The sequence below is a fragment of the Melozone crissalis genome, unplaced genomic scaffold (assembly GCF_028551555.1).
Source record: "Melozone crissalis strain CALT ecotype California unplaced genomic scaffold, PUWL_Pcris_2 ptg000013l_1, whole genome shotgun sequence".
NCBI lineage: Eukaryota > Metazoa > Chordata > Aves > Passeriformes > Passerellidae > Melozone > Melozone crissalis.
The window spans coordinates 45,444,053-45,467,813 of record NW_026535791.1 but is presented as its reverse complement, the minus strand read 5'-3'; the positions used below and the strand labels follow the sequence as shown (position 1 = coordinate 45,467,813).

Genomic DNA, 23,761 nt, shown 5'->3' with positions numbered 1-23,761 from the left:
CAAACCAGCAGATAAGGCAGCAAGATTATAATTTTGCTAATAGGTGGGGTCTTAGCACACAGTATCAGTGAGCACAAATAAACCCTCATCTAAACCTGTCATTATTTGCAAACTTACCCATTGTGCAGGATCACTGCAAGTGAAGGGCAGTAACAAAAGCAACTAACACAATTTCACTCATCACATGTATTCATCCAGCTACTGCAACTCAGCCATGAGATCCGTGAGAAGCAAAATTTATCCCATAACGTTAAAAATAGTTCTGTCAGTTAAAAGCCTGTCTTGTTCAATGGAGCAATACTTATATTTTATTTTACACAGCTAAAGGAACATTTATACAACAATTAAAGCTTACCATTGCTGTAAGACCGAAAATTTCCTACAAATTTTATGTATTCATATGTTGGAAATTCCTTTGGGTTCAAACTTCCTCTCAGAAGATGACAATAAAACTCTAGTTCATTGTCAGCTGGATTGTTAAAAGAAGAAGAAGAAGAAATAAATATACTATTTCAGCTAAACACAACCAATGGTGTCTTCCAACCCCAATCTTGCAACTGGCAGCACAAGAGCAGCTTGTTACCTCTCAGGAGTCTCAAACACCAATGTGCTATACATTGCAGGAGCAGAGGCTCTGCAAGAAAGCCTTGCAGGGATGCAGGTTGCTCAGCACTGTGCCCAGGCGTGCCTGCAGCTCGGGGACAGCTTTGGAGACTCGCCCTTCTGTGACACACCTCATCACAGGAGTTACACAGCCACAGCCTCAGTGCAGCCACAGACAGAACTGGGTCCTTCACTAACTGCTTTTTTCTGCTGAGGCTCCTCACAACTCACAGCTGTTCTACATCCTGTGTTGGAAAACTATGCTTAATTACCTCAAAACATCTATTTAACTTGGGCATATTAGCTTTCAGCTGCAGGTTTTGTACAATACAGTAGATTGGGCAGCTGTACATCTTACATTATTGTGTCTTTTTTGGTTTTCTGCATCTTACCTCCTAGAGTGAGTCAGGCCGAGGAAGTAAAAACATTTCCAAGGAAATGAAATTTCAATTGGAAAAAGAATTACAATAGTTTTAGAGGTATTTTTTGACTGTAAGGCAAACCAAAGTTACGCCACATTAGCTGATCTCTGAACAACATCTTACTTGAACAGGCTGAAATATCAATTAAGATGTGATTTGTCTCAGGCAAACTCTCAATTTCCATCAGCTAACCTATTTTCCTTAGCTGTCTCAAATGATATGATGTTTAATAATTAACATAACTGCAAGTAGTTTTAGCCTAGTAAAATCAAGGCAAAGAGTTTCATTTAAAAATAGAACCAAAGGGTCATTCCAGGTGGCAAGATCTTTTTGAAAGGCTATGAACCTAATTTTTTTACTGCACATCACATAAAAAACTCTTTTTGTGAGAAAATCTCTTATCCTGCCTGTGCTTTTTCATTTACTAGAGAAGATAAAATGAAACTTACTTTTTAGGTAATCGGATGAGGCAGAATCTGTCATAAGCATACAAGAAGATAACATCTTATAAATTTCTGAGTGTTCTTGTTCTGGGAGGAAGTTTAACAAATTCTGATCCAAGACATCACACTGCAAAGAGAAATAAGTTTTGAGACAAACAGAAATATCACAACAAGCAACACTTGCAGAGATGTGCAACAAGAGGTGATACAAAGCCTGTGGCATTTGACAGGAGCTTCCTCACTGATTTCCAGGTACTCTAAAACAGAGGGAGAACCTGTTGGACAAACTGAGTGGCCACTTCCCTGTGGGCTGGTCATCAATTAAGTCTCAGCAATCAGCAATATTCAGTGTTTCTCAGAGACCATCAGATGCAGCAGGTATGTCCATGCAATTAAATTATGAGACCTGGGAGAGGGCTGGAAAAGGGTGTCTGGCTCCCCATAGTGCTACTAAGCTCCATGCACAGGCCTGTTGTGGATCACTGGAATTTGTTCTCTCCCTGACAGAGCCTGACTTGCAGGAGCAGTGAGACTGAGAGTCATCCTGAGTCAGCCAGGTGATTCCCAGATCAAGCCCTTTCCTGGGGGGATCCCCTCAGATCCTGGGAAGTGCCCTTGGGGTGGCAGATCTGGTTCCCCATTTCCTGCATCCTGGCAGGTGGGAGCAGGGACAAGGGGACTTCCACATCTGGACATGATTTTACAGCAGTTAGTGTCCAGGGAGGGGAACTTCACAGTGCCACCAAGTCCTACCTCTGGCCAGCCATGAGCTGAATGTCCATGTGCCTCCAGCCCCATGATCAGCTGGCTTGAACCTGAAATCCATCCAAAATCTAGGAACTAAGATTTGGGAATGGAAAGAGGATATGGATTTGTGTAAAAGGCCATGGCTGGCTCAGGGTGGAGACAACAATGAGTCTGTCATGGGCTGCCAAGAGGAAGGTGTCCCTGTGCCCAGTGTGGTGACTAACCCAACAGAGCGCCTCTGAAAGGAAGCCTGAGATAAAGTGACCCTCCAATGGCATCAACTTACATCTGTCCCACTTGAGACTACCTCAGGCTGAGCTGGCACACTGACACAGCTTTGTGTGTCATCAGAGCAGCTTCTATCAGACTGTACAGTCATGCTGAAAACATGTAAGCTGTGTATGAGACTGGCAAGTTATTAACCATCATCTATTTGTGTAAGATTGTGCTTTGGTTTCCATCTGCTTTCTATTCATGCTAGCTTTTCTGTGTGGAATTCCTGTTTCGAGTGGTGAAACTCATTAAAAAGCAGACGTTAAAAACCAGAGTGCTATGCTTTATACACACACCTTAACAAGAATATATCACTTTAGATGATTCAGTTATAAGTATATATCTGCTCATTACTCGAATATTCCTGTTGTGAAGAATAATCAAAAGTTATTTTTGTGGCTTTAGTTTATATCTTATTAATGTGAATCCTACTGATACAGTATGTGATAAAGGTTTTTTATGTATGTATAAATACTTACATACACACTTCTATATACACATACTATACTTCACAAAATATAGTACATTGTTTCATGTAATTTTTTTGTTGTGCATATGAAGAAAGAGCCTTTGGAAACTGCACTGGTGAGTTCTGTTCAAGGCTTAGGTGCAATCTCAGAAATTATTTTTTCCTGTAAATGCTAATGATACCACCAGGTTAATTAATCTCCCATGTACTCTGCAGTAATTGCAGAGAAAACTAGATGTGAGCCATCACTACTCCTCTAACTGAAACCTTTTGTCTCCATACTGTGACCAAGCTCCAATTCCAAACTCACCTCTTGCAGAGGTCTGGCACACCAGTAAAACAGTGCACAGAACAGAACTTCTGGATCTTGTACACATCAAGACTTCAACAATGCTCTCGAATCAATATGTCAACCCAGAATACATTGCTAAGTCAAACAGAGAGATGGAAGCAAATATTCCACTGTCTCACTGGAACTGTGGAAAATGCCAAGCAAGCTGTTCATAGCTAATTCTGCACCAGACCCAAAGAGCAGACATCTGATGCCATGGCAAAAAGGTAGGTGGTGAAACAGATAAGCTCTGCAAAGGGATCTGGATCAAAGACCTGAGACCTGTATGAGGGTCCAACAAGGCAAAGTACCACATCCTGCCCTTGGGCCACAACAACCCCAGGCAGTGCTACAGGCTGGGGGCAGAGAGGCTGGGAAGCCGCCCAGTGGGAAGGGACCTGGGGGTGCTGGTCACAGCAGCTGAACATGAGCCAGCAGTGCCCAGGTGGCCAAGAAGGCCAATGGTGACCTGGCCTGGATCAGCAATGGTGTGGCCAGCAGGAGCAGGCAGGAATTGCTCCCTGTACTGGGGACTGGTGAGGCCTCACCTCGAGTACCGTGTCCAGTTCTGGGCTGCTCAATTCATCTCCCACTGAGGTGCTGCAGTGTTCCAGAGAAGGACAACAGAGCTGGGGAAGGGTCAGAAGCACAGGTCTTACAAGGACCAGCTGAGGGAGCTAGAATTGCTTAGCCTGGAGAAAAGGAGGCTCAGGGGAGACCTTATCATACTCTTAAAACTATCTAAAAGGAAGTTTTGGTGATGTGGAGGTTGGTATCTTCTCCCAGGCAACCAGTGACAGGACAAGGGGAAATGGACTCAAGCTGCATCAGGGGAGGCTCAGGCTGGACATCTGAAAAAACTTCTTCATGAAAGAGTGATTAAGCATGGGAAGAGGCTGCCCAGGAAAGTTGGCAGAATCACCATCCCTGGAAGAGTTCAAAAAATGAGTGGACATTGCACTTTGGTTTAGTGGGCATGGTGGTACTAAGTCACAGGTTGGACTTGATTTTGCAGGTCTTTTCTGACCTGATTCTACTGATAAAATTTGACCATCAGAGATAAAAATGGATCAGTTGGAGGGGAATGGTTTGCAGCTCTGTCTAATTATTCTTCAGTGAGCAGTTCTGTGCCACTGGCTGAGACAGCCAGAGTATTGCTGAACAAGATAGGCAAAGCAGACAAAAGATCAACTACAGTGATTGTGGGTAGACTTGTTAGATGAACTATGTTAATGCACAGTTATGCTGCTAAGCCTGGAATCTACTCTGCATCTTCACATCTATGGATCCTGCTAAGCAAAGCTTTGGAGTATTTACTCCTGAAAGCTAAGGCAGGCAAAGAACACCTTTGCCTGCATGGAAGCTGGTCTGTTCTAAACACAATACATCAAGTTCTGCAATAATGGGATGCATAGTTAAAATATTTCTGCAATTTCAACAAAACAGCTGTACTCCAGAATGGAACTCCTTCCTCATAATTTCATTGCTTTTACTGCGGGATGGGGGTAGGTGGAAAAATTCTGTGGTTAGGTGGAAAAATTCTTGCTGCAGGGAGAGAAAAATCAAAGGATGTAAGCAAACATAGTGACTAGGAAAGGGATGGTGGAGGGCTGTAAATGAGACAGGTTTCTTTCCCATCAACACAAAAAATAAAGATGGCTATGCAGTTGTGTGCTGGGATTTGGCACCTGTATGAACCTGTATGTCCTGCACTGATTCCCACTGCTAGCCTGTAACAGCAACACAGCATGATTAACTCCTGCACACTGTAAGGTGCCATGTCCTGGATTCTTCCACCCGAAGGTTTGCCTTAAGCACCCAACACAGCAGAGCAGTTCCTTGAGTTTCACTGGGTAGCCCCTGAGGAGAAATCTCAACCCTGCCAGGGACCTTCTGGAAAAGCAGGCAAGAAGGGACAGGGAGGACCCTTTCCAAGAGATTGCATATTCTTGGAGTCATAGTGTACCATCTGACTGGCAAATGCTGAGTTGTGATCAGATTTCAATGAGTTCACTTCAGTTAGAGTCATCCTTACCATGTGAGCTAGACCTCTCCATCTCAACTGACTCTACAAGTAGTCTCCAGACCTCATAAAAAAATTTAGAATGACAACAGGGGAAGTTTGTGTCTGAAAATTTTCCATGGAAGTATGGGAAACTGTGTTAAAGAGAACCGGATATATTTGTTCTCAGCACTGGAACTTTCATGATTTTAATGAAAAAAGAATATACATCAGTTTTATTAACAGGAGACCTCAGAGTGCCCGCTCTGCATTTTGCCCAGTTTTGCATTCCTTTCATTGTTCAAAGCAGAAGATTTTCACAGTATTTTTCCCTGTTGCCACAGAGTAGAAAGAATTGGTATGTTGTCCCTCAAACAGTGACTGAATTTAGCTTACAAATAGATCCTCAAGGTAAACAAAATGAGCCACATAGATTTTCCAGATAGCACTCTGATCAGTTTTAAAACTTAAAAAAAACAAATGACAAGGACAGAGGAGGACTAAAATACCCAGTGTGCACCTAGAAGCACCCTCAGCTGGGCCCCTGCCCATGGCCATAGTGACTTGCCAACCTGGGCAGGGAGAAGCCTTTATTCCTCGCTCAGTTATGGCCTCTGGGATGCTCCCTCTGCATGTGTGGGCTGTTGTTAACCATTACCACTCCAGCAGCTCCAGCAAGGTCTGCTCCACCTGCAGCCTGGTCAGGCTGGTCCCTGACTTGGATTGCCATGTGCTGCTTCTGTGCAAATAAAAAGTAATGTCCATCTTTATCCTTATTTTGGGCTGGATACCATGTAAGGTTATCACACAAAACACAAAGTCTTTGGGAGAGAAAACCAATTCCGTTTCTGATGGTGCAACTCAGGAATTGTAAACCTTAATCTATCCATGTTCAGTCAGGGCTTCAGACTTCAGGCACAGGGTCTGAAATGTGTCTTCCTGAAGAGGAATACTTTCGCTCAGCAGATCTATCATCTCCACTAAGAATCAGTATTTGAAAGGGATACCAATGAAATCTCCAAATGATGAAAGACAAGGAAATTTCATGGAGATCAGTAAGCGTATATGAAAACCCCACAGCCTGTGTGTAGGACAGAGCTCTCCCCACCCTTGAAGTGAGGAAAATGTCAGAAAATAGTCAAGTACTGGTCTTCTAAACTGTTGAGGATGAAAGAAAACTGAAATAGATAGACTCAGTTCAATCTGTTGTTGCATAGCAATATTTTTGCATTTACCAGGAGCTGCTCTTTCATCAAGTTCTTTTGTCTCAGAAGAAAATAATTTTTGTTCTTATTCCAGCAAGGTAGTGTTGTGAAATACATTTGTCTGGGTGAAAAACATAACACATATTAGGTGAAAAACTAAATGAGAGAAAGAGAATTGTAATTTTCTTAAGAACATGGCAGGGGGTAGTACAATAATGATTTGACAGCTAATTTTTTCTCCTGGGCATGTATTTATTTGAGACCAGGGTACTAAAAATGAGTGTAAGGATTAATCCATAATTATTGTGCCATTTCTCCTAGAGCAGCCTTAGCAACAGGAGCAGGGTTAGGAGCAGTCCCTCTCCCCTGCTCCTCCAGCCCAAGCCAAAGCACAGGAGTGTCTCCTGGAGCAGCACGCAGACAAAAGAAGCTGAATGTGCTGAGCATCAGCTGCACTGGTGTAGGGCTGCACCCAGCACTGGCTCCACAGCAGCTCCTGGGAGCAGTGTGCTCCCCTTGGGAAAGCACAGGGGAGCTGCAGGGAGAGCTCTCAGCAGCCTCCAGCTAACTCCAGATTCAATGGGGCTTTTGTCCTTCACCTCCCTGGGAGCAGAATAAGGCCCTTAACAAGCTCCTCACTGGGCTGCCAGCAGCACTGGTGCTATTCTCTGCTAGCTTAGAAATCAGAGATGGAAAAGATCAGCCAGGTCACCCTGTCCCTCCCCTGGCCAGACTATTCCTGCAGAGCTTTTTCCATTCAAGCTGAAGTGCCTCATAGCAACAAAAACCTGAAGGATATGAATCAGACAGAGAGAGTGCAGAGCTGAGCAACAGCAGCAGCCAGCATAATGCAGGGACAGACTCCCTCACCACATTTTCAGGAAAACACCACCCCCAGCACTGCTTTACACTGCTCCTACAAGTGCAGTGCCCAATTCTACAACGTGTAGTAGAAAAGGCAGTGCCACAATTACTCACCGGTAAATGCCCCAGAAGAGGTGTGATGCTGTCAGACACATAGATGATGCTTCCACCTGTGGTTACTGCTATAATGAAGCCATCTAATGCCTAAGGAAAACAGACAAGTGCAGAGTGCTTTAATAGGAATGAGTGGTGTAAACAGGACATCTCATCATGTATCGATCAAAACAGTTTGACTTCGGCACCATATTGTTATCTAGTTGTAGGAATGTTATCTCAAGTTGCAGAACAGTAATTCTCTGATTTTACAGTCTGATTTAACTTTTACAAGACTCTTTGTAGTCTAGTAAAACCTACTATTGAAGCAACAAAGGGCTCACAGGAACATTTCATGTCTCAGTTTTTAAATTAATCACACATTTTAATAATGCAAAATGACTAAGACTGGATCCCTTGGAAGTTATTAAAATGAACATTTGAGCTCTGTGTAAATATCAAAGGACGATGAAAGGATGCAGTCCTATCTCAAAACGGTACTTCTCTGCAAACCCCATAAATCTCAGTTTGTATTAATGTAACATTGTATATTACTGGGCTTTCATGTAAGTAAAAGCAATGCAAATGATCAAATAATCCTTAGCCTGAGTTTTAATTGAGTGATTTATTTTAAAGGTCATGGTATTAGATTACTCATTCCAAGACAAATTCACCCTTCTGCAGAGTTCCTTCCTCACTTTGGTCCCATCTTGTGGTAAGCCCCTCCACTCCTAGGAGTGAAGGGAAATGTCAGCCTTATCCCCACCCTCTGCACAGGACCAATTTCAGCTTCAAAATGAGTCTCCTCTTTAGTCTGAGCTGCCAAGTTTTGAGCTAAGTTTTGCTCAAAATTAAACCTAGGTGGATTTTGAGATCTAAGGCAAGATTAACTTATTTTTTGGGGGGGATTCTCCTCAGAGTGAAATAAAACTAGATGATCTTCAGATCACTGTAAGGAGACCATCTCAAAAAATTAAGACACAACAGTAGGGGCTCAGATAATATATTAAAACCTTCCCATTGTCATTAGGGAGTCACCAGTGAGGCTCCCAACCCTTCAAGTGGAGCAAGTCTGGGCCCTTCCTGTCAGTTCCCCGATGTTCTGGAGTCAGTTCTGCCAGCAGTACTTGAGCAGCAAAGGCCCTGCAAGCACAGCTGAATCAGAGCAGTGTTTGACAATGCTCCAGGGGCCATACCTGCTCAGGAGACAGGTGTACTGCAAACAGCCTGACCAGAGAGCCACGGCAGCATTACTAAACCATACCACAGACCCAGGCCTGCCTCCAAGCCAGACTTGCAGTTGATCTTGTAAGCCCCAGCACATCCTTCCCCTCCACTGACTTCAATAAGGGAAAGAATTCTGAGAATACTGGAAAATGCTAATTGTTAAGAAAAAAAAAAAAGGAAAACACAAAGCCTTGAATAAAGACACAAACATATGTTCCTTTTTCCAGAGAATGCTGAGCACCCACAACTATTTAAGTCAATGGGAATCTGCTGGTGCTTCAATCCTTTGAAAAGCAAGTCAATAACTTATACCCCAGTAGAAGAGTGAGTGTTTAGCATCTCTGAAAACCCTCCAGCTGCTATAGTTAGTTTGATTTTGTTAATCTAGGTGCAGAGAATATGTTTTTCTTTGGTGCAGTACATTCAAGCTGTTTTCTAAAAAAGCACGATAGCTGTTAACCCATAGAAGAGAGCAGTGGTTTTACAAGGCAGTTGGATCGTGCATGTTACTATGGTGAAGGTTGTTAGTTTTTAAAAAATCAAGTCTTTATTTCATATCCAATGCAAATTACACACAGTGACTCATATCAGAGCTTTGTGGTAAAATCAAGTTAATGTGTGCATACATAACTCTGTTTTTATTTACTTGCAACTGGACATTCCAACATTAAGGGAGCATTTTCATCTTTAAAGGTTTTGCTATTGCATCAGTCCTAGACAGACAAACAGAGCCTAATGCCCACTGTAATTTGGTGACCGCCTTTTCAATGTGGTAAGAAAAGGCCATTTTCAGGAAAGCTGATATATTACTGCAGCCTTGAGTCTTTTGAATTAGTGCTCAGAAAAAACCCTACCCATCTTTTAATAACAGGACGGGAAAAACTTCAAGCAGTCTTGTCCAAATGCTAATAAGATAAGATTAGTAGAAAGGCAAAATAGCAGGGAATGATGAACATCTGTCACAACAGGACATCCCAATACCCAATGTTATCTTGAAGGGCATGGAAAATCACAGTAGCAAGAAGGTGATTTATAAGCTGGGAAACCAAAAGGGATTGTTTTAATCTAAAATTGTGTAGCATACAAGTAGAATCAACAAAGACCCAACCTGTCAAAACAACAGTCAATTTACTGCTATCTGAGGGACATATTTCAGTGCAGACTGAAGGAGTTATGTGTGTTAAGTTCCTGTGTACAGAGATGGAAATAGGTGGTTGTCAGAGCAATGGGAGCAAAGTGTCTCATAAAACTAGTCCAGGGGAGTCTCATCACAATAAATTGCAATGGCCAAGGGACTGCCAGCCTCTGGGAGCCAGCAATGTGCTCTGGCTTTATGCCACTCCTTGGTGGTGAAGTTGTTCTCCACATCCTTTCCTGCCCACCACCGGAGCCTGGATCATGTGCCATGTTCACATCATTTGTGGGAGAAGAAGCTTGTTCTCAAAGGACACTGTGGGGCTATGCAACATCTGTGTGTTTAGTATAGGAGAAGACCCTGGCTAAAGGCAGTTCTAGCTATTACTGAGAGAGAAAAATGCATTCTAGCAACTCATTTGCTTTTCATTTTGAACCTACATAAACGCCATTGCATTGCCTCCCTTCAAATCCCAGCTAACATTAAAAGAACCAAGCATCAAAAGAATATGCTAAAATTGAAAAACTAGGATTGGAAAATGCTAGAATAAGAGGTGTTTGATAAGGGCCTTGAAAATCTGAGTGGAAGCACCAACTGTATCAAGCCAAGAGGAGCTGTCAGGCTTTATCTGCTTGTTCAGCACCTAGCACTAGAGGGATGCGACACCACTGTGTTTCAGGTGCTAATCTTGCATAAATATTAGATGCTAACTACACCTTCCAAGAACAGGGGAAAAACAGCCATGTGCCCTTTACCTCACCTCTGCTTGTAAAAAAAAAAACAAACCTGTGATTTGAATCTTTGCCCTGAACTTCTTTTCTTGGGAGTTGCTGCACAGTTCTGCAGGCTGCAGCAGCCCAGCGCAACAGTACTGCTGAGAGGGAAGAGCAACAGGTGACACCTCTGCTTGATAGTCAAATACAGCAGTTCCCAAAACCTCCTCTTCTGGAAGGGCAGATGACAGTTTGTTCTAAATGCATGGGCGTTTCCATGAGTGCTAGACAAAATTAGGAAAGGTGTATGTGCATGTTTACCTCCAACATCAGCTGGGTGAATTCTTCATTGCTGAGAAATGAAGGCTTCCAGTCCTGCTGAATTTCAGAAATCTCCGTCTGTGCTGAGACTTCTAGACAAAGAGAATATTTACATCTTTAAAATTCAAATTAACTTCTATCTTGAAATATTACATATGAGTTGCTACGAAAAGAGAGAAATAACCTTTGTATTCAAAAATTGCAGTTTTCAAGCCTGAAATGTTTTCCTCATTTTTTACTCAAGTCAACTTGTACTGACTTCAGTGGGAGCTTGTATTCACAAGGCTATTGACCTCAAGCAGCATTACAGGAGTATTGATCAAAACATAAAACCACTTTGCATGAAATTAAAATCAAGGCAAGGATTAGCATGTGTCCAATTGCTGTTTACAATTTACAGCTTCAAAATCAGGATGCTAGAGAGGCTTCAGCCTATAGCTTCTGTGCCAAACAGAACAGCAAGAAAGCTCCTTCAGAGGAGCCCCAAAGGGCTGTGACCCCAAACTGCAGAGCTATTGCTCTGCTTTCCAGAAGGAGAGCGAATCACAAGCATTTGCAGCAGCTTTACACTGGTGCTACTGCCACCACCCTCTCCCTGCCTTCAGCCACATGGCGCAGGGCAGCCCAGGAGAGGGAATGGAGCTCCAGCATCTCATCCCAAATCCTGTCTGGAGGGCAGGGTCCCCTGTGCTGCCAGCCCAAAAGGTCCCAAGAGGAGATCTGCCCCACTGTTGTCCCATCCTGACCACATGGCAGAGGGCTTGCTCCTGGAGGGCTTTCCATGGAGGAGTGCAGACACACCAGGAAAACAACTCACAGCTTTGCACTGAAACTGGGGACCATACTGGATTGCTGGTTTGCCTTTGGAAAACAGTCATTTATGTTAGCTCTGAGTCAAACAGGATTCTGGGGGATAGCTCTAATTTACAGAAACTTGAGCTGATTTATAGTTTGCTGCTCGCTCTGCTTCTCTAGGAGGGCTCCCTCACTCAGGTCTAGTAGTGAGGGGATGGTGAGCACAGACTGTTCTCTTTTCAGCACCTCCTGATGATTAGCACTTTAATTAATCCTGTTGATTAACACTTCCAGAGCATGTAACACTCAATGCTCTGTATTCAGAGCATGTAGGCAAACTGGCCAGAGAAACACAAATGGACAAATGATACTAAAGACAGTAAATTTCTACAAGTGCCTTTGTCAGCATTTTGTCACCAAGAAAGAAATCAAATCCTCTGTTCAGGCTGTATTAGTGGACATGCAGCCATTTGCTCCTACCAGCTCATCTGAGTTGCTTTCTGCACTACTGGGGGCTGTCACTGGCAGCACAGCAACACTCCACAGCTCCCATAGTTTTATACACAGCTTTGAAAAGCAGACTAAGGAAAAGGAGTCCATCAGATTTTTAAAGTAGTTTCAGAATATAGGATACTTTCAGCAGATCTGTAGCTTGGAAAAGCCAATGCACACGAAATGGTGAGTGTTGGGAGAATTACTTGAGATTTGGGAGATTTTGTGGATTATAATGGAGGAGGCTGTTTATGAAGGAAAAAATCTGAAAATTTGCCTTCTCCTCTGTTATGACTAAAACCTTGGTTTAGCCTACCAAACAGAGGGGGAACATGACTCAATAAACCAGATCCAAAGTACACTGAGGATAATCAACACTTTTAAATGCTGATGCCTTTGTATTATATTCTGACTACTAATCTGCTTTAAAAATAGATAACATTTGCTTTTTTTAGCAAGTGCACAAACCTCAGTCACATTTTGACCCAATTGCTGTGGAAAGATTTGTAACTGTTAGCTTTCCTTCATCTAGCTGTTTTTCAAGGAAAAGCACCTTTTGGAGTAAATTATTTAGACGTTCAGCTACATTTATACACCTAATTTCAAATCTTGGGTGACTGTTCTTTGCTTAGCTTTATAACTGAGCATATTCACATCTTCCTGTGCCTTAGGCAGCTAAAAAAAAAAGGTGAGTTATTACTACAATTTTTTAAAAGTGTACATAACTATTAAACCTTGAGATGTCTTGGTCATCCCCTCCTGTACAAACACAGGTTAACAGTTGGACTCATTGGTCTTAAATGTCTTTTCCAATCTAAACAAATATATGATTCTATCTTGTCTGTGGCAAAAATTCATTTAAGAAGAAATTGCACCCTAATGCCAGAACCATTTAAAGTTATTTCCTCAGTAAGATTGACATCTGTGACTCCATTCTGTTGTAAGTCATGATATAAGAGTTTTAATGGTCTTTCCTGTTACACCCAGAGTTCTGCAGAGAGTGCAGGAAGGAGGTGCTGGATGAGCCAAGGTAAGCCAGGTGAAGTAGTGCATCATCTTGTGAGACCCCTTTATGCTTTCTGGAACCAGGGGCATTCCCCACAATCACCCACTGAAGCCTCTTCATCATAGGGGCAGAGCAGGAGAGCCCCATTTTAATCAGTGCCCTGATTTACAAGGGAGGAGCATTTCAGTTGACCACTACTGGTGGATGTCAAAGCATCAGGAAGGCCACATTGCACATTCTCCCCTCTGAGTAGAAAGTAGACCAAAGAGAGTAGTTCAGCAAGGTCAGAAAACTCCTCTGCCCTCTGTGAAGGTACATTTCTAAGGGACATAACTGTCTCTGGTGCAAGCATTTTAAAAAATGAACTCCTGGCTTTCTGATGCTGAATTTGACTACTGCAACTGGATGCTGAGCACATGTGATGTAGCTGCTGCTTGTGCAAACTGGGTGAAGCATGTCAACTACCTGTGGATGCAATTTGCTGCTGCCAGCTTCAAAAAAAGAGGGACTTTCTGGTCTGAGTTTTCTACTCAACGTGGAAAATTGAGTCCTGCACAGTTCACTGAGGAGCTGGGGTGCTGAACAGATTGCTTCCCTGCATTTTTTCTGCAGAGAAACTGGGACAAATGCTTTGTTCTACTGCTCAGAATATTGCAAATTTCAAGTAAGGGAATATTCCCTCTCCTCCCAAATCTCTCTTGTTCAAAGCATCTGTCTTCTTCATGAATGCTGCAGGGCACTGTTGCCGTCCTTCCCTCAGCTGCTGCCATTTGCCCCCTTCTCTGGCAGGTTGAGAGTCATCTTCAACTGAAGAGCAAACAAGGAGATGGATTTGGGCAGCACAGTGTCTGCAAATGATCTTTTTTGATGAGGTAGGAAAAAACTTCAAATACCTTATGTTGGCACTTTTAGGTCCCTCAAGCCATTCTGATAATCACTGAAGGAAACAGGATATAATAGTAACTGTCTGGCAAGTGCATGAGGAGCAGCACTAAATCTTACCATTGTGTTTCTGCAGAAAGCCGATGACTTTTTCCAGCACAGTGGTTTTGTCCATTTTGCGAGTGTTGCCTGGAAGCATGGAGCTGAGCTCTTTGATGAGAACATTGAACTGATCGCGCCTCTTCTTCTCAGACTTGTTACGCGAAGCCCTGTAGACAGGGGAAAAGAAACAAAGGATGAGCAGAGCAAGAAGGAAAATGATCATGTACCTGCTCTTTGCAATGTATTTACATAAAATCAGCTTGCTGCACGTGTCAGCGTGTGAAGATTGACACTGGACTCCAGAAAAGCAGCAGAAGCAAGTAGGAGGCAACAGTTGCCACCTCCTGCTCTTGTCTTTGAGCCACCTTTAGGGCCCAGCGCGGAGATGGAGGCTCTGCTCTCTCCCCTGTGCTGCCTCTGGACACTCCAGCATTGAGCTTGTAGTTGAAGGAGCTCTGTCCATCTCCCACATATGTAGGATCTTAAAAATTCATGCAGTCTCTGGGGAGGCACTCAGAGTGAGAAGAAATAGGAATACTGTGACAACAGTAAAACTGTCCATAAAGAAGAAGAGTAGAGACTGGATCATACCCATCTGTGCAGTCTTAACAGAAGAGAGGGATCCCAGTCCTGCAGCTGTTGCACAGGAGCTGGGTTGATCTAGAAGGACTTGCCCACTTTGGTCACAGGTGCTCTGCCCACCTCCAGGCTGGCAGAGAAGAATCAGGATATTGTTTTCCAGTCATTAAGATCAGAGACCTGGGAAGTCGATTCAGCTCCAATCTGGTTTGTATGCAACTTTTTTCAGTCTCCTTTCCAAGGTCACAATGACAAGCAGGAGAGGGCATCAGCATGGATTGTTTGAGGCTGGGATGCATTGCCATACTTGGGGGCTTGGAAGTGCCAGCAGTGCTTGCCCTTAATCTGTGTGCCACTGGGAAAATCAGTGTCAGTGCCCCAGTCTCTAGGTTTAAAACAAAGACTCTACAGCTTTCTTCACCAGTCTTGTCTGTTTAGATTGCAGATTCCTCAGAGAGAGCCTGCTTCTGCTGCTGCATTTCAAGAGCTCAAAGGAAGAAAGGATCTGATTTCATTTGGGGTATTTTGGCACCATCATAATACTGTCATTAAGACTGCCGATAATCTTTTCAGCATGTGCACTTTAGTTTTTTTTAACACTATGCCAATCTGTACACACACATTTTCTGACTTCTTCTCATGAATACCACAACTGTTTGACTCAGAGGTTATCACCTGGACTTCTGTATCCACGTGGAAATAGAAATAAGTATAGGCCAGTAGGTTTGTTTGTTCTTCTGAAAGCTCCTCAAGCAGATGAGACTTGCCTTGTCAATTATGCAAAGACTGAAAAATCTGGTTACAGGTAGATGGAAAAGAAAAGCCAAGAGGCCAGTTCTCACTCTGACTTTATCAGTCCCAGCTAACTCTGCTGTGCCTCAAAGCAGCTCTGGATGCACAATGCTGAAAGTCAGAGCAGAATTTAGCCCAGCATCTACATCCCCTGCAAGGACCAGGATGGCAATAAACATTTTCAGCAGAGAAATCACTACAGAGGCTTCTGGATGTTACTACTGACAGAGGGGTAATTTTTGTTTGTCTTGCTCTCAACCCTGAATGCACTTGGAGATACGCTGGATAGAAGCCAATGCTTGATTATTTTACAGCTTTGAACACAAGAGATTGGGTGGATACTGCCTGACTGATTTCAGCTTGCTCTTATTACACTGCAAAAGGCTGTCAGAACAAGATGTGAAAAGCTCCAGCCTTATCCTCTTTCTCTACAGTTCAGGGCAACATTAAGAATATCAACATTTTACTTCCCCATAATTCAATCCTCAGTTCATTTTAAGCCTAAAGAGTCCAGATTTCCCTGAAAATAAAGTAAACCACCAGCTGTCAATAGGGAATGTGTTGCTTAAAAAAAAAAAAGAAAAAATAGAAAAAAAAAGAAAAAAGCCTTGACAGAAATATAAAGTATCTATTTTTAACACTTGACATTTTATTCACAAAGGAAATATAAAAACTCCTCTAGTGGAAATAACTCTACCAAGATATGAATTGATGATCACAGTTAAGTTTTGAAAAGGAAAAAAAAAAGAGAAAAGATTGGAAAAAAATGATAAAAATTATCCCTGCACAATTGAAAATATTTTGTTTAGTACAGTTATAAATGCATGAAGTAACATAGTTTTCATCACTTCCCTTTGAAGATTATTTTCTAGCCTTGCTTTCTTCACTGCTAGGGCATACAATTACAGTAAGCCAAAACAACCTCTGTCTTGATTCCATACTACTTGTCCTAGTTCTCCTCCTTTCTTGCTACTCCATAAAGATTACAGCACATTCAAGGGGAAGGAGGAGACACAGTAGGAATAAAATCACGATTTTTAGTAAATACAGTTAAAAGCAATACAGAACAGCCTGAACTCAGAATGAACAAAATCAACAACTTAACAGCCATTTTTATTCACTTACATATATGCTGCTTGTTGTCTTAGACAGATACTGACTGAGTAATAGATACTGCATTTTGCTAATTTACAATGAAATGTGACTTTACACTAAATTTCAGATTTCTTCTGCCTGTCCAGTGGAGTGTGTTATATATGCATCAATGCAAGTAACTGTACCACATATCTTCATTCAGATTCCTAAATTTATTTTTTATTTCAGTGGAAAATGGCAGGTAGTAGTCTTCATGATTAAGCACTTTCTCGTGGTTTACTTCAAGCTGGTTTTGGTTGGAATTTGGAATTCAACTGAAATGTAAAAAAAGTATTTTAAAATTATATAGTATTAAAGTAAACCAAAAGAAGAGCGAATAGAGAGAAAAGTGCACAAAGCACACCTTTTGTTTAAAATTATAAAAATCTAAAACCAAAATAAACCTCATCTAGCACCAAAGAACTGAAACGGAAACTATGGCTTCTGATCTGAGAAGATCAGAAAACCTCACACAGGTCTTCAATGCTGACAACTGTGGTGCCATCATACCCACATTTTAGTCCTCAGGTTATCAGAGTGACGTTGTGCCTTAGGGAGTCAGGTGATGCAGAACAGGGCTCAATTTAACCAGTGTTCTTCCTGATCTTGGCCAAATATTAAACACCTGGCACAAGGGTGGGAGTGCAAGTGCCTCTTCTCAGGAGAGGATGGATCCTTTTTCCATGTCTGTGTAATGCAACCTGTAGGTGCCTAATAAATTGCAGCAGATAGACATGGTGTGAATGTGTATCTCTACACACACCTAACCTGAAAAACTCACCTCCTGGCTTGAGACCATCCCAACAACTTAGGTCCAGAAGTTTTCAGTCTCACCTACTTTTAACCGAGAAAATAAAAGGAGAGAACAATTTCCGGGGATTTTTAATCCCCTCTGGTGTTTCTCAGCCCTGAGGGACCCAGTCCTCATACCAAAGAGAAGGAAAAAAAAGCACTTCCCTTGTGGTACAGGACAGGTGAGAGTCCTCAGCTTACATGACATAGCAGCAAAATATTAATCAAATAGCTTCTCCTAAGTTTGACTCTCTCTGGAAGAAAACCTGTAGCTTTTAAATGAATCTGAACCATTTCAGTATAATGTATTAACTTTAGATCTTCGTAAAGCATCTCATGATCTCAAGTTCAATTTCAACTTTAGCTTTATTTCTAAAAAGCAAAATGAACTTAAATTACAATCTGAAGCAGCAGATTCAGATTTCCTTTTCTAATTTTGAAAGTTATAACTTTTTAATGCACCCTGATAGAGGCCTGCCCCAGGGTACGACAAAAATTCCTTCTGGGAACAAACGGCATGAAAACCATACCAGATGGTGATGACAATTGCCGATAGCGAGGATACGTGTTATCCTAATTTTTTTACATATATGCATTAATTTAATGAATTTTTCTTTTACTAGACAATTAGCACACAAACATCTTGAAGATGATCAGGCCTTTAGCAGGTGAAGCAGTGCTGCAAGGTGGGCTCCTTTCTGCACCCTCCAAAAGGCAGCCAAGGGGAGCAGCTGAGCCTGGCTGCAGCCTGTGCTGACCTATATTGGTGAAACAAAGCTGCAGGGAGGGAAAGAAGCAGAGAAGGAATCAAAAGAGATGAAACTGGATCAACTGCTTGTGCCTGGACTGGAAATACTCTCATTAGAAGGAACCAAGGGGAAAAATGTGGGCAACCTCTGTCTCTCTCTAAAGTAATTAAACTGCGGGCTGAGGCATTGATAACCTCGAATGCTTCCAAACTGTTTTTCTGCAGATGCTGGTCAGCTCTGACAGTTACTAAGAGTTTCATTGCCACAGGTCTTCTGCCTTGAAACACACCTTTTCTCTCCCAACAAAGGGTTCCCAGTGAATTCCCACCAACTGGGACTCAATGGAGTAAAGACTGCATGTGAATATAGGTTTGTGACAGTTTAAAGCTGACTTTTCACGGTCTTTCTCTGCTCCGAAGGTAACTTCTGGGTGTTTTCATTGCTGTGAGACAGGCATTGATGAATAAATGAATAAATGGCCATTCTAATAGGGAAAAACCCCACTTTTCCTGTTCTTTTTCTTTTGCAAAATGTATTTAAAGAAAAAAGAAAACCACAATATTTTTGTACACTCTGGAAGCTCAGATGATGTATTTTAGTGTCAGAAGAATGTTGTTGGTGCTTCAGTTCTGATGTTCTGCAGTCATGTGAAGAAAATTATCAATGCCTTGGCTTTTTTAACATTTTCCACAGGAAACACTGCTAGGTTATTTTCTTCTTACAGTGCAGCCAGGAGTAGGAGTCTGTGAGATGGCAGTTTTTCAAGTTGTGCTTGACTGTATTTTACTCTCTGGCTCTTTGATTAATTGATTATGGAAAAAATAGCTTCTGCAACAACAAACAGTATCAAGCTCATCACAGAGTGTTATAAAAGAAAAGATACTCACCTCTTTGCCCTGTCTTTCTCATCTTCATCCATTAGATTGTCTAAGCAGTTTTTTCTGTTGAAGGAATGCAAGAATCAGTATGAATTGTCATTTTTTTAGCTCTATTTGCAGGTTAATCTCACAGTCACTCTATTTCAATTTAATAACACTGTGATGATATCCAGGTCAGAAAAATGTGTCAGCAGTGCTCTATGCCACAGTCCTTGATTTTAGGAAATATCCATTGTGGGTAATGTTATTCCTGAACATTATGCTAGCCTTAGGGTCTCCTAGGCAGGGATCAAGGCTCCCAGGCACCACGTGGTGCATCAGCACAGTACAAAACCAGCCATTTCCTGGGGATTTTTTTGTGTGGCAGTTACTCTCTGCAAACTTGTAGGCTGGATGAGCCTGGGGTCTGCTCAAGCTGAAAAGCATTTTCATTGCCCCCCATGTTCCCACCAAAACCATCTTTAGTGTACAAGCCAGCATCACTGATGCCTTTGACCTCTCTGCTCTTCCTCCTGGGATGCTCTTCATCCTCCTCTGTGGATCTTGACCCAAAGCCAAACAAGCTGTTAATAACTCTACTGAATTACCCCTCAAATTAAAGTGTCCTTATAAATCCCACTGCCTAAGCCATACTAAAATCCCTCTTGCAGCCCAGTCAGACCACCTGCCCAGCCATGCTGGCACCAAGCATGGGGACTGTCCCATCCCTATCACTCTTTTTGCTAATCTTCCCCAAAATGTTGCGACCTCAGCTTTGTAGTACAATTTCTCCAGCAGTGTGAGCTGTAAGGAGAAAAGGGTAAATTGGATAAATTGGGTAAATTTGTGTAGGCAAGGCAAAGGGAAAAATACAAAAGCAGACCAGCTGAAGGCTGAGTGCCTCAGAAACCCTTGTCACTAGCTCACTGCCCACCCTCCTTTGCTCTGTGACCTTATGAGACAGTGATGCTTGATCTGTCACCACTTCAGCCCAAGAAGGAAGCCCTGTGCTACTGCACCTCTCATGGCACCCCTTTTGGATACAAAATCCATGTGCTGCTGCATCCCACACACTTATTTTCTGAAACAGCAGCACAACGCTACTGGATATTGTCAAAGCCTCATTTTCAAAGCAGAGGTGTAGTGATAGGCAATGATAACAGTCTTTTTCAGCAATCAATGTTTCTCATTTAATGAGTCCTCAACATGTAAGACATGAATAAAATTGGAAGGGAGGAGGAAGGAAGTTAATTGCTAGGCTTTATTTAAGCCCATGTTATTTTCCACATATGAGTCACACATAAATTTGCCTGTTTAAAGAACATTTTATGAAAAAAACAAAGTGAAAACTCAACAATAGTAAAACCAGTGCTTCTGTTAGTAGTTCTCTTACAGCAACATTCTACCTGGTCATTACTCAACAGTTAGCTAAGAACACAAAACCCATAACCTTTTATCAAATGAGTTATGAGGAATTAGATCCACTGGTCACTAATTGGGGGGTAAAACTGCTACTTAATGGCACTCAGCTCTTTGATGAAGGATAAACAGGAAATATGAAGGCCAAGGGACTAGTTTTTTCAGTCATAACTGATGAATTCAAATTGCTGAATTCCCTTATACAGAAAAACATAACATATAATACCAAATAGTTTTTAGATTATTTTTCAGATATTTGTTTTGACTTGCAAAACAGCCACAGTCAGCCATGACTTTTGACTTGCAAGTTAGCCATATCATAATCCATATTTTGGACTAGGAAAATGTATAAGGCCAGCAAAATTCTATTAACCAGTGTTTTACATATATTTTAGGTGTTCATTTTCTTAGTCCCATAATGAAACTGTTATCCCAATCACTGTGTTTTCAAATAATTCAAGCTAAAATGCAGTGACAATATTCAGTGTGTTTTGTTGTTATTTGCTCACTTATTGCAGCCTATGCTATTCAAGAATACAGAGGGCATAGTTTAAATGGCAGGATTGGCATTCAGGATTTTGCAGTGTTTCTTGGCTAAATCCTTGCTCACAATCAGCAGGATGTTAAGGGGTATGAAGGGACCATGAAGACCATCTAGTCCCAATGGTGAGAGGACACCTTGCACTAGACCAGGTTGATCAAGGCCTTATCCAACCTGGCCTTGAACACCACCAGGGTTGGGACATCCACAGCCTCCCTGGGCAACCTGTTCCAGTGTCTCACCACCCTTACAGCACAGCACAGCACAGCACAGCACAAAATGTTCTGCTGCATGCACACTTGTTGAATGTGTGCATGCAACAGAACATGCATTGAATCTAGGGTATGACAATCTAAATGGGGCAGCATCACCAGCAGAAGTTGCTCTCCCTGAATCCCTAAAGCTCTTCCTCTGACTGTAACAGATATCCAATAGAAAGCAGGAATACAAGTGTGCTGAGTGGCTGTGAGGAAGGATGGAGGTGGATGAGACAGTCAGTATTGGTGCTGCTCAGCCCTGGCTCTTTTGGAGAGGCACAATGCACCTAATGAAAGGGGCTTCCTACAGCTGTACCCCATAAACCATCAAGAAGAAATTACACTGCCAGGAAGCCTCTACTCTTGAGAGAGAGCAACAGATCAAACTGGTCTGTTCTGCCAAGGATTTGGCTAGATCTGTAAAGCAATTCATGGCCAGCTTCCAGTAAACAAGGTTTCTGAGTGACTGACATGAAATTCTGGACCTGCTGTGCTGTTGTTAGCATGAGACAATATCTAATTGTCATTTTGCTTCTGTTTGCTCACATGGCAAAATCTCTAGAGCATCATAAGCATTGCTAACAGGGTTTGCTAGTACATATGTACCATATGAAATTAAAACTGTTCTCAACAAAATAGACACATCAGAGTATACAGTTGCTGCAAACTAGTAGAGACTCACAGACGCTGCCTTACAACTTGACAGAGAAACCCATGTCAAGGAGCTTAGGTATGTGCTCAGCACACCCTGCTTGCTTTATTTTATTCTCCCAATCCCTCGGCTTTGAAGGTCCCAAACTGCAAACTGGAAACCTACTGTCTCTTGATTTAGGAGAAAATTCTGACTCATTGCAATGATGGAGGCAGGCAGTAAATACCAAGGCTCTGTGCCACAGTTCCCCTGCAAAGAAGTGACATAAAAAAACAAGCGGCACAAGTATTTCTCAAACTGTGAAGAATCCTTTCACAATAAGAAAGGGAATTTGGAAACCTATAGGTAAGAATACCACATGATGTAACTCCTGCTGGCAGAGTATTTAACAGTGACAGTTACATTTGGAGCTTCATTAGTATGATCATTATCATCAAGGAGTGAAGACTATCACTCAAAAAGATGGGAACTACTTGGAACAAGGAGGAGGAAGCTCACGTACAGGGAGGAACTCATACAAACACACAGAAAGACACATATCCACAAGTGGGGAAGAATGGCATTTTGGAAACAAAAGACTGGCTAAAGCTGTTAACCATGTACCCCTGGCTTAGTTATCAGATGGAGAATTATAGCACAAACATCTCCCTCACATTCATTCATACAATGAATAGATGCTTGGGAAAGAAGTAATTAAGGCGGAGTGCCAGCTCGCTCCAGGGACTCTCCGGAAGAAAGGTTGCACATGTTTATTTTGATACAGTCTATTCCCACTGGACACAGAGCTTGCACTATAAAAAATCATCTGGCACTGATCACCTTATCCTGTGCTAGAAACATGTTTTTTATTGAGCTAAACTACTACTTTTCTGGGCTGGTGAGGTTGGTTTCACTCCCTCCTGCCCTACTGCTCATAAGGATATGCTGTAGACACTCAAATGTAGGTAATCAGTTGTTGATTTCCCACCAAGTTGCCTCAAGGCCAGCTAATAGTTTTTACAAATCTGACTGATATTTATCAAGAATTTTTAATCATATTCATTTAACTCAGCTGGATTAAATCGGTGATGTAAATTTCTTTCAGAGGTCCTGAGATGTGCCTGGGGAACCTTTGTGAGAAATCACAGCATTTGTGCTTCCCTGGCCCTTATGTTTGGCAGCTCAAGGAAAAGACTGGACTTTTCCTCCTCTTCCCTCTCTAGCCAGGTGGGGTGTTTGCCTCCATCACCCCACAGGTTTGCCTGGGTATTCCACCACTTTTCCTGTACAGGTATGGTCAGCCCTGGGGAGAGGGATGCTCCCACCCACTGCAGACATACCTGAGCCTTACACCTCAGACCTCACCCCCAGACCACTTGGGATGCTGGTACAATACAACCAATCCTAATTAAAGATGATGGTATTGCATTGGAGAACAATCCTCTCAAAGATCCACAAGGGATGGGCAAGGCTTGTATGGAAAACTGGGATATTGGGATGAAACACCTCTGGGAAGACCCTTCCCAACAACTGCTGTGTTGTGAAGGAGGAAGAAACAGCACAACAGGGTAGGCATGTGTCGTGGTTTGACCGGAAATGGGACATCTGGGATATTTTGTTTTGCTGTGATTACCAATGGGTAATTGGAATTTAAGATGGGCACTTAGTTTGACCAGTGGGACATTTGGATCCGCCTCTTGAGACTACGAACTCAAGGGGTTAAAAGCAGGGCTCTTGGCCTTCGGAGCCCTCTTGGGATTTCCGGCGTGAAGAAGTCTCTCCCCCGGCCCAGTTTCTGGCTGGGCTGGGGGAGGGGAGAGCCACGTGGGCCATCTACGGTAGGCCCGGGTTCGGAGGAAGGGTGGCAGACCCTTGAGCGACCTGT

At 42.5% G+C, this 23,761-nt stretch overlaps 1 protein-coding gene across 2 annotated transcripts in view; it reads right to left on the bottom strand.

Annotated features, from left to right (window-relative positions):
- NPAS2 (neuronal PAS domain protein 2) overlaps positions 1–23,761 on the bottom strand; it is a 105,585-nt gene that overhangs the window by 34,510 nt on the left and 47,314 nt on the right. For both annotated transcript variants that reach the window (XM_054272007.1, XM_054272008.1), the window contains exons 2-7: positions 19,059–19,112; positions 14,144–14,292; positions 10,849–10,940; positions 7,474–7,563; positions 1,475–1,595; positions 356–469 (exon numbers count right to left, since the gene is read on the bottom strand). In XM_054272007.1, coding sequence (XP_054127982.1) covers positions 356–469; positions 1,475–1,595; positions 7,474–7,563; positions 10,849–10,940; positions 14,144–14,292; positions 19,059–19,090 — 598 coding nt within the window. In that variant the 5' untranslated portion in view covers positions 19,091–19,112. The remainder of the gene's footprint in view (positions 1–355; positions 470–1,474; positions 1,596–7,473; positions 7,564–10,848; positions 10,941–14,143; positions 14,293–19,058; positions 19,113–23,761) is intronic.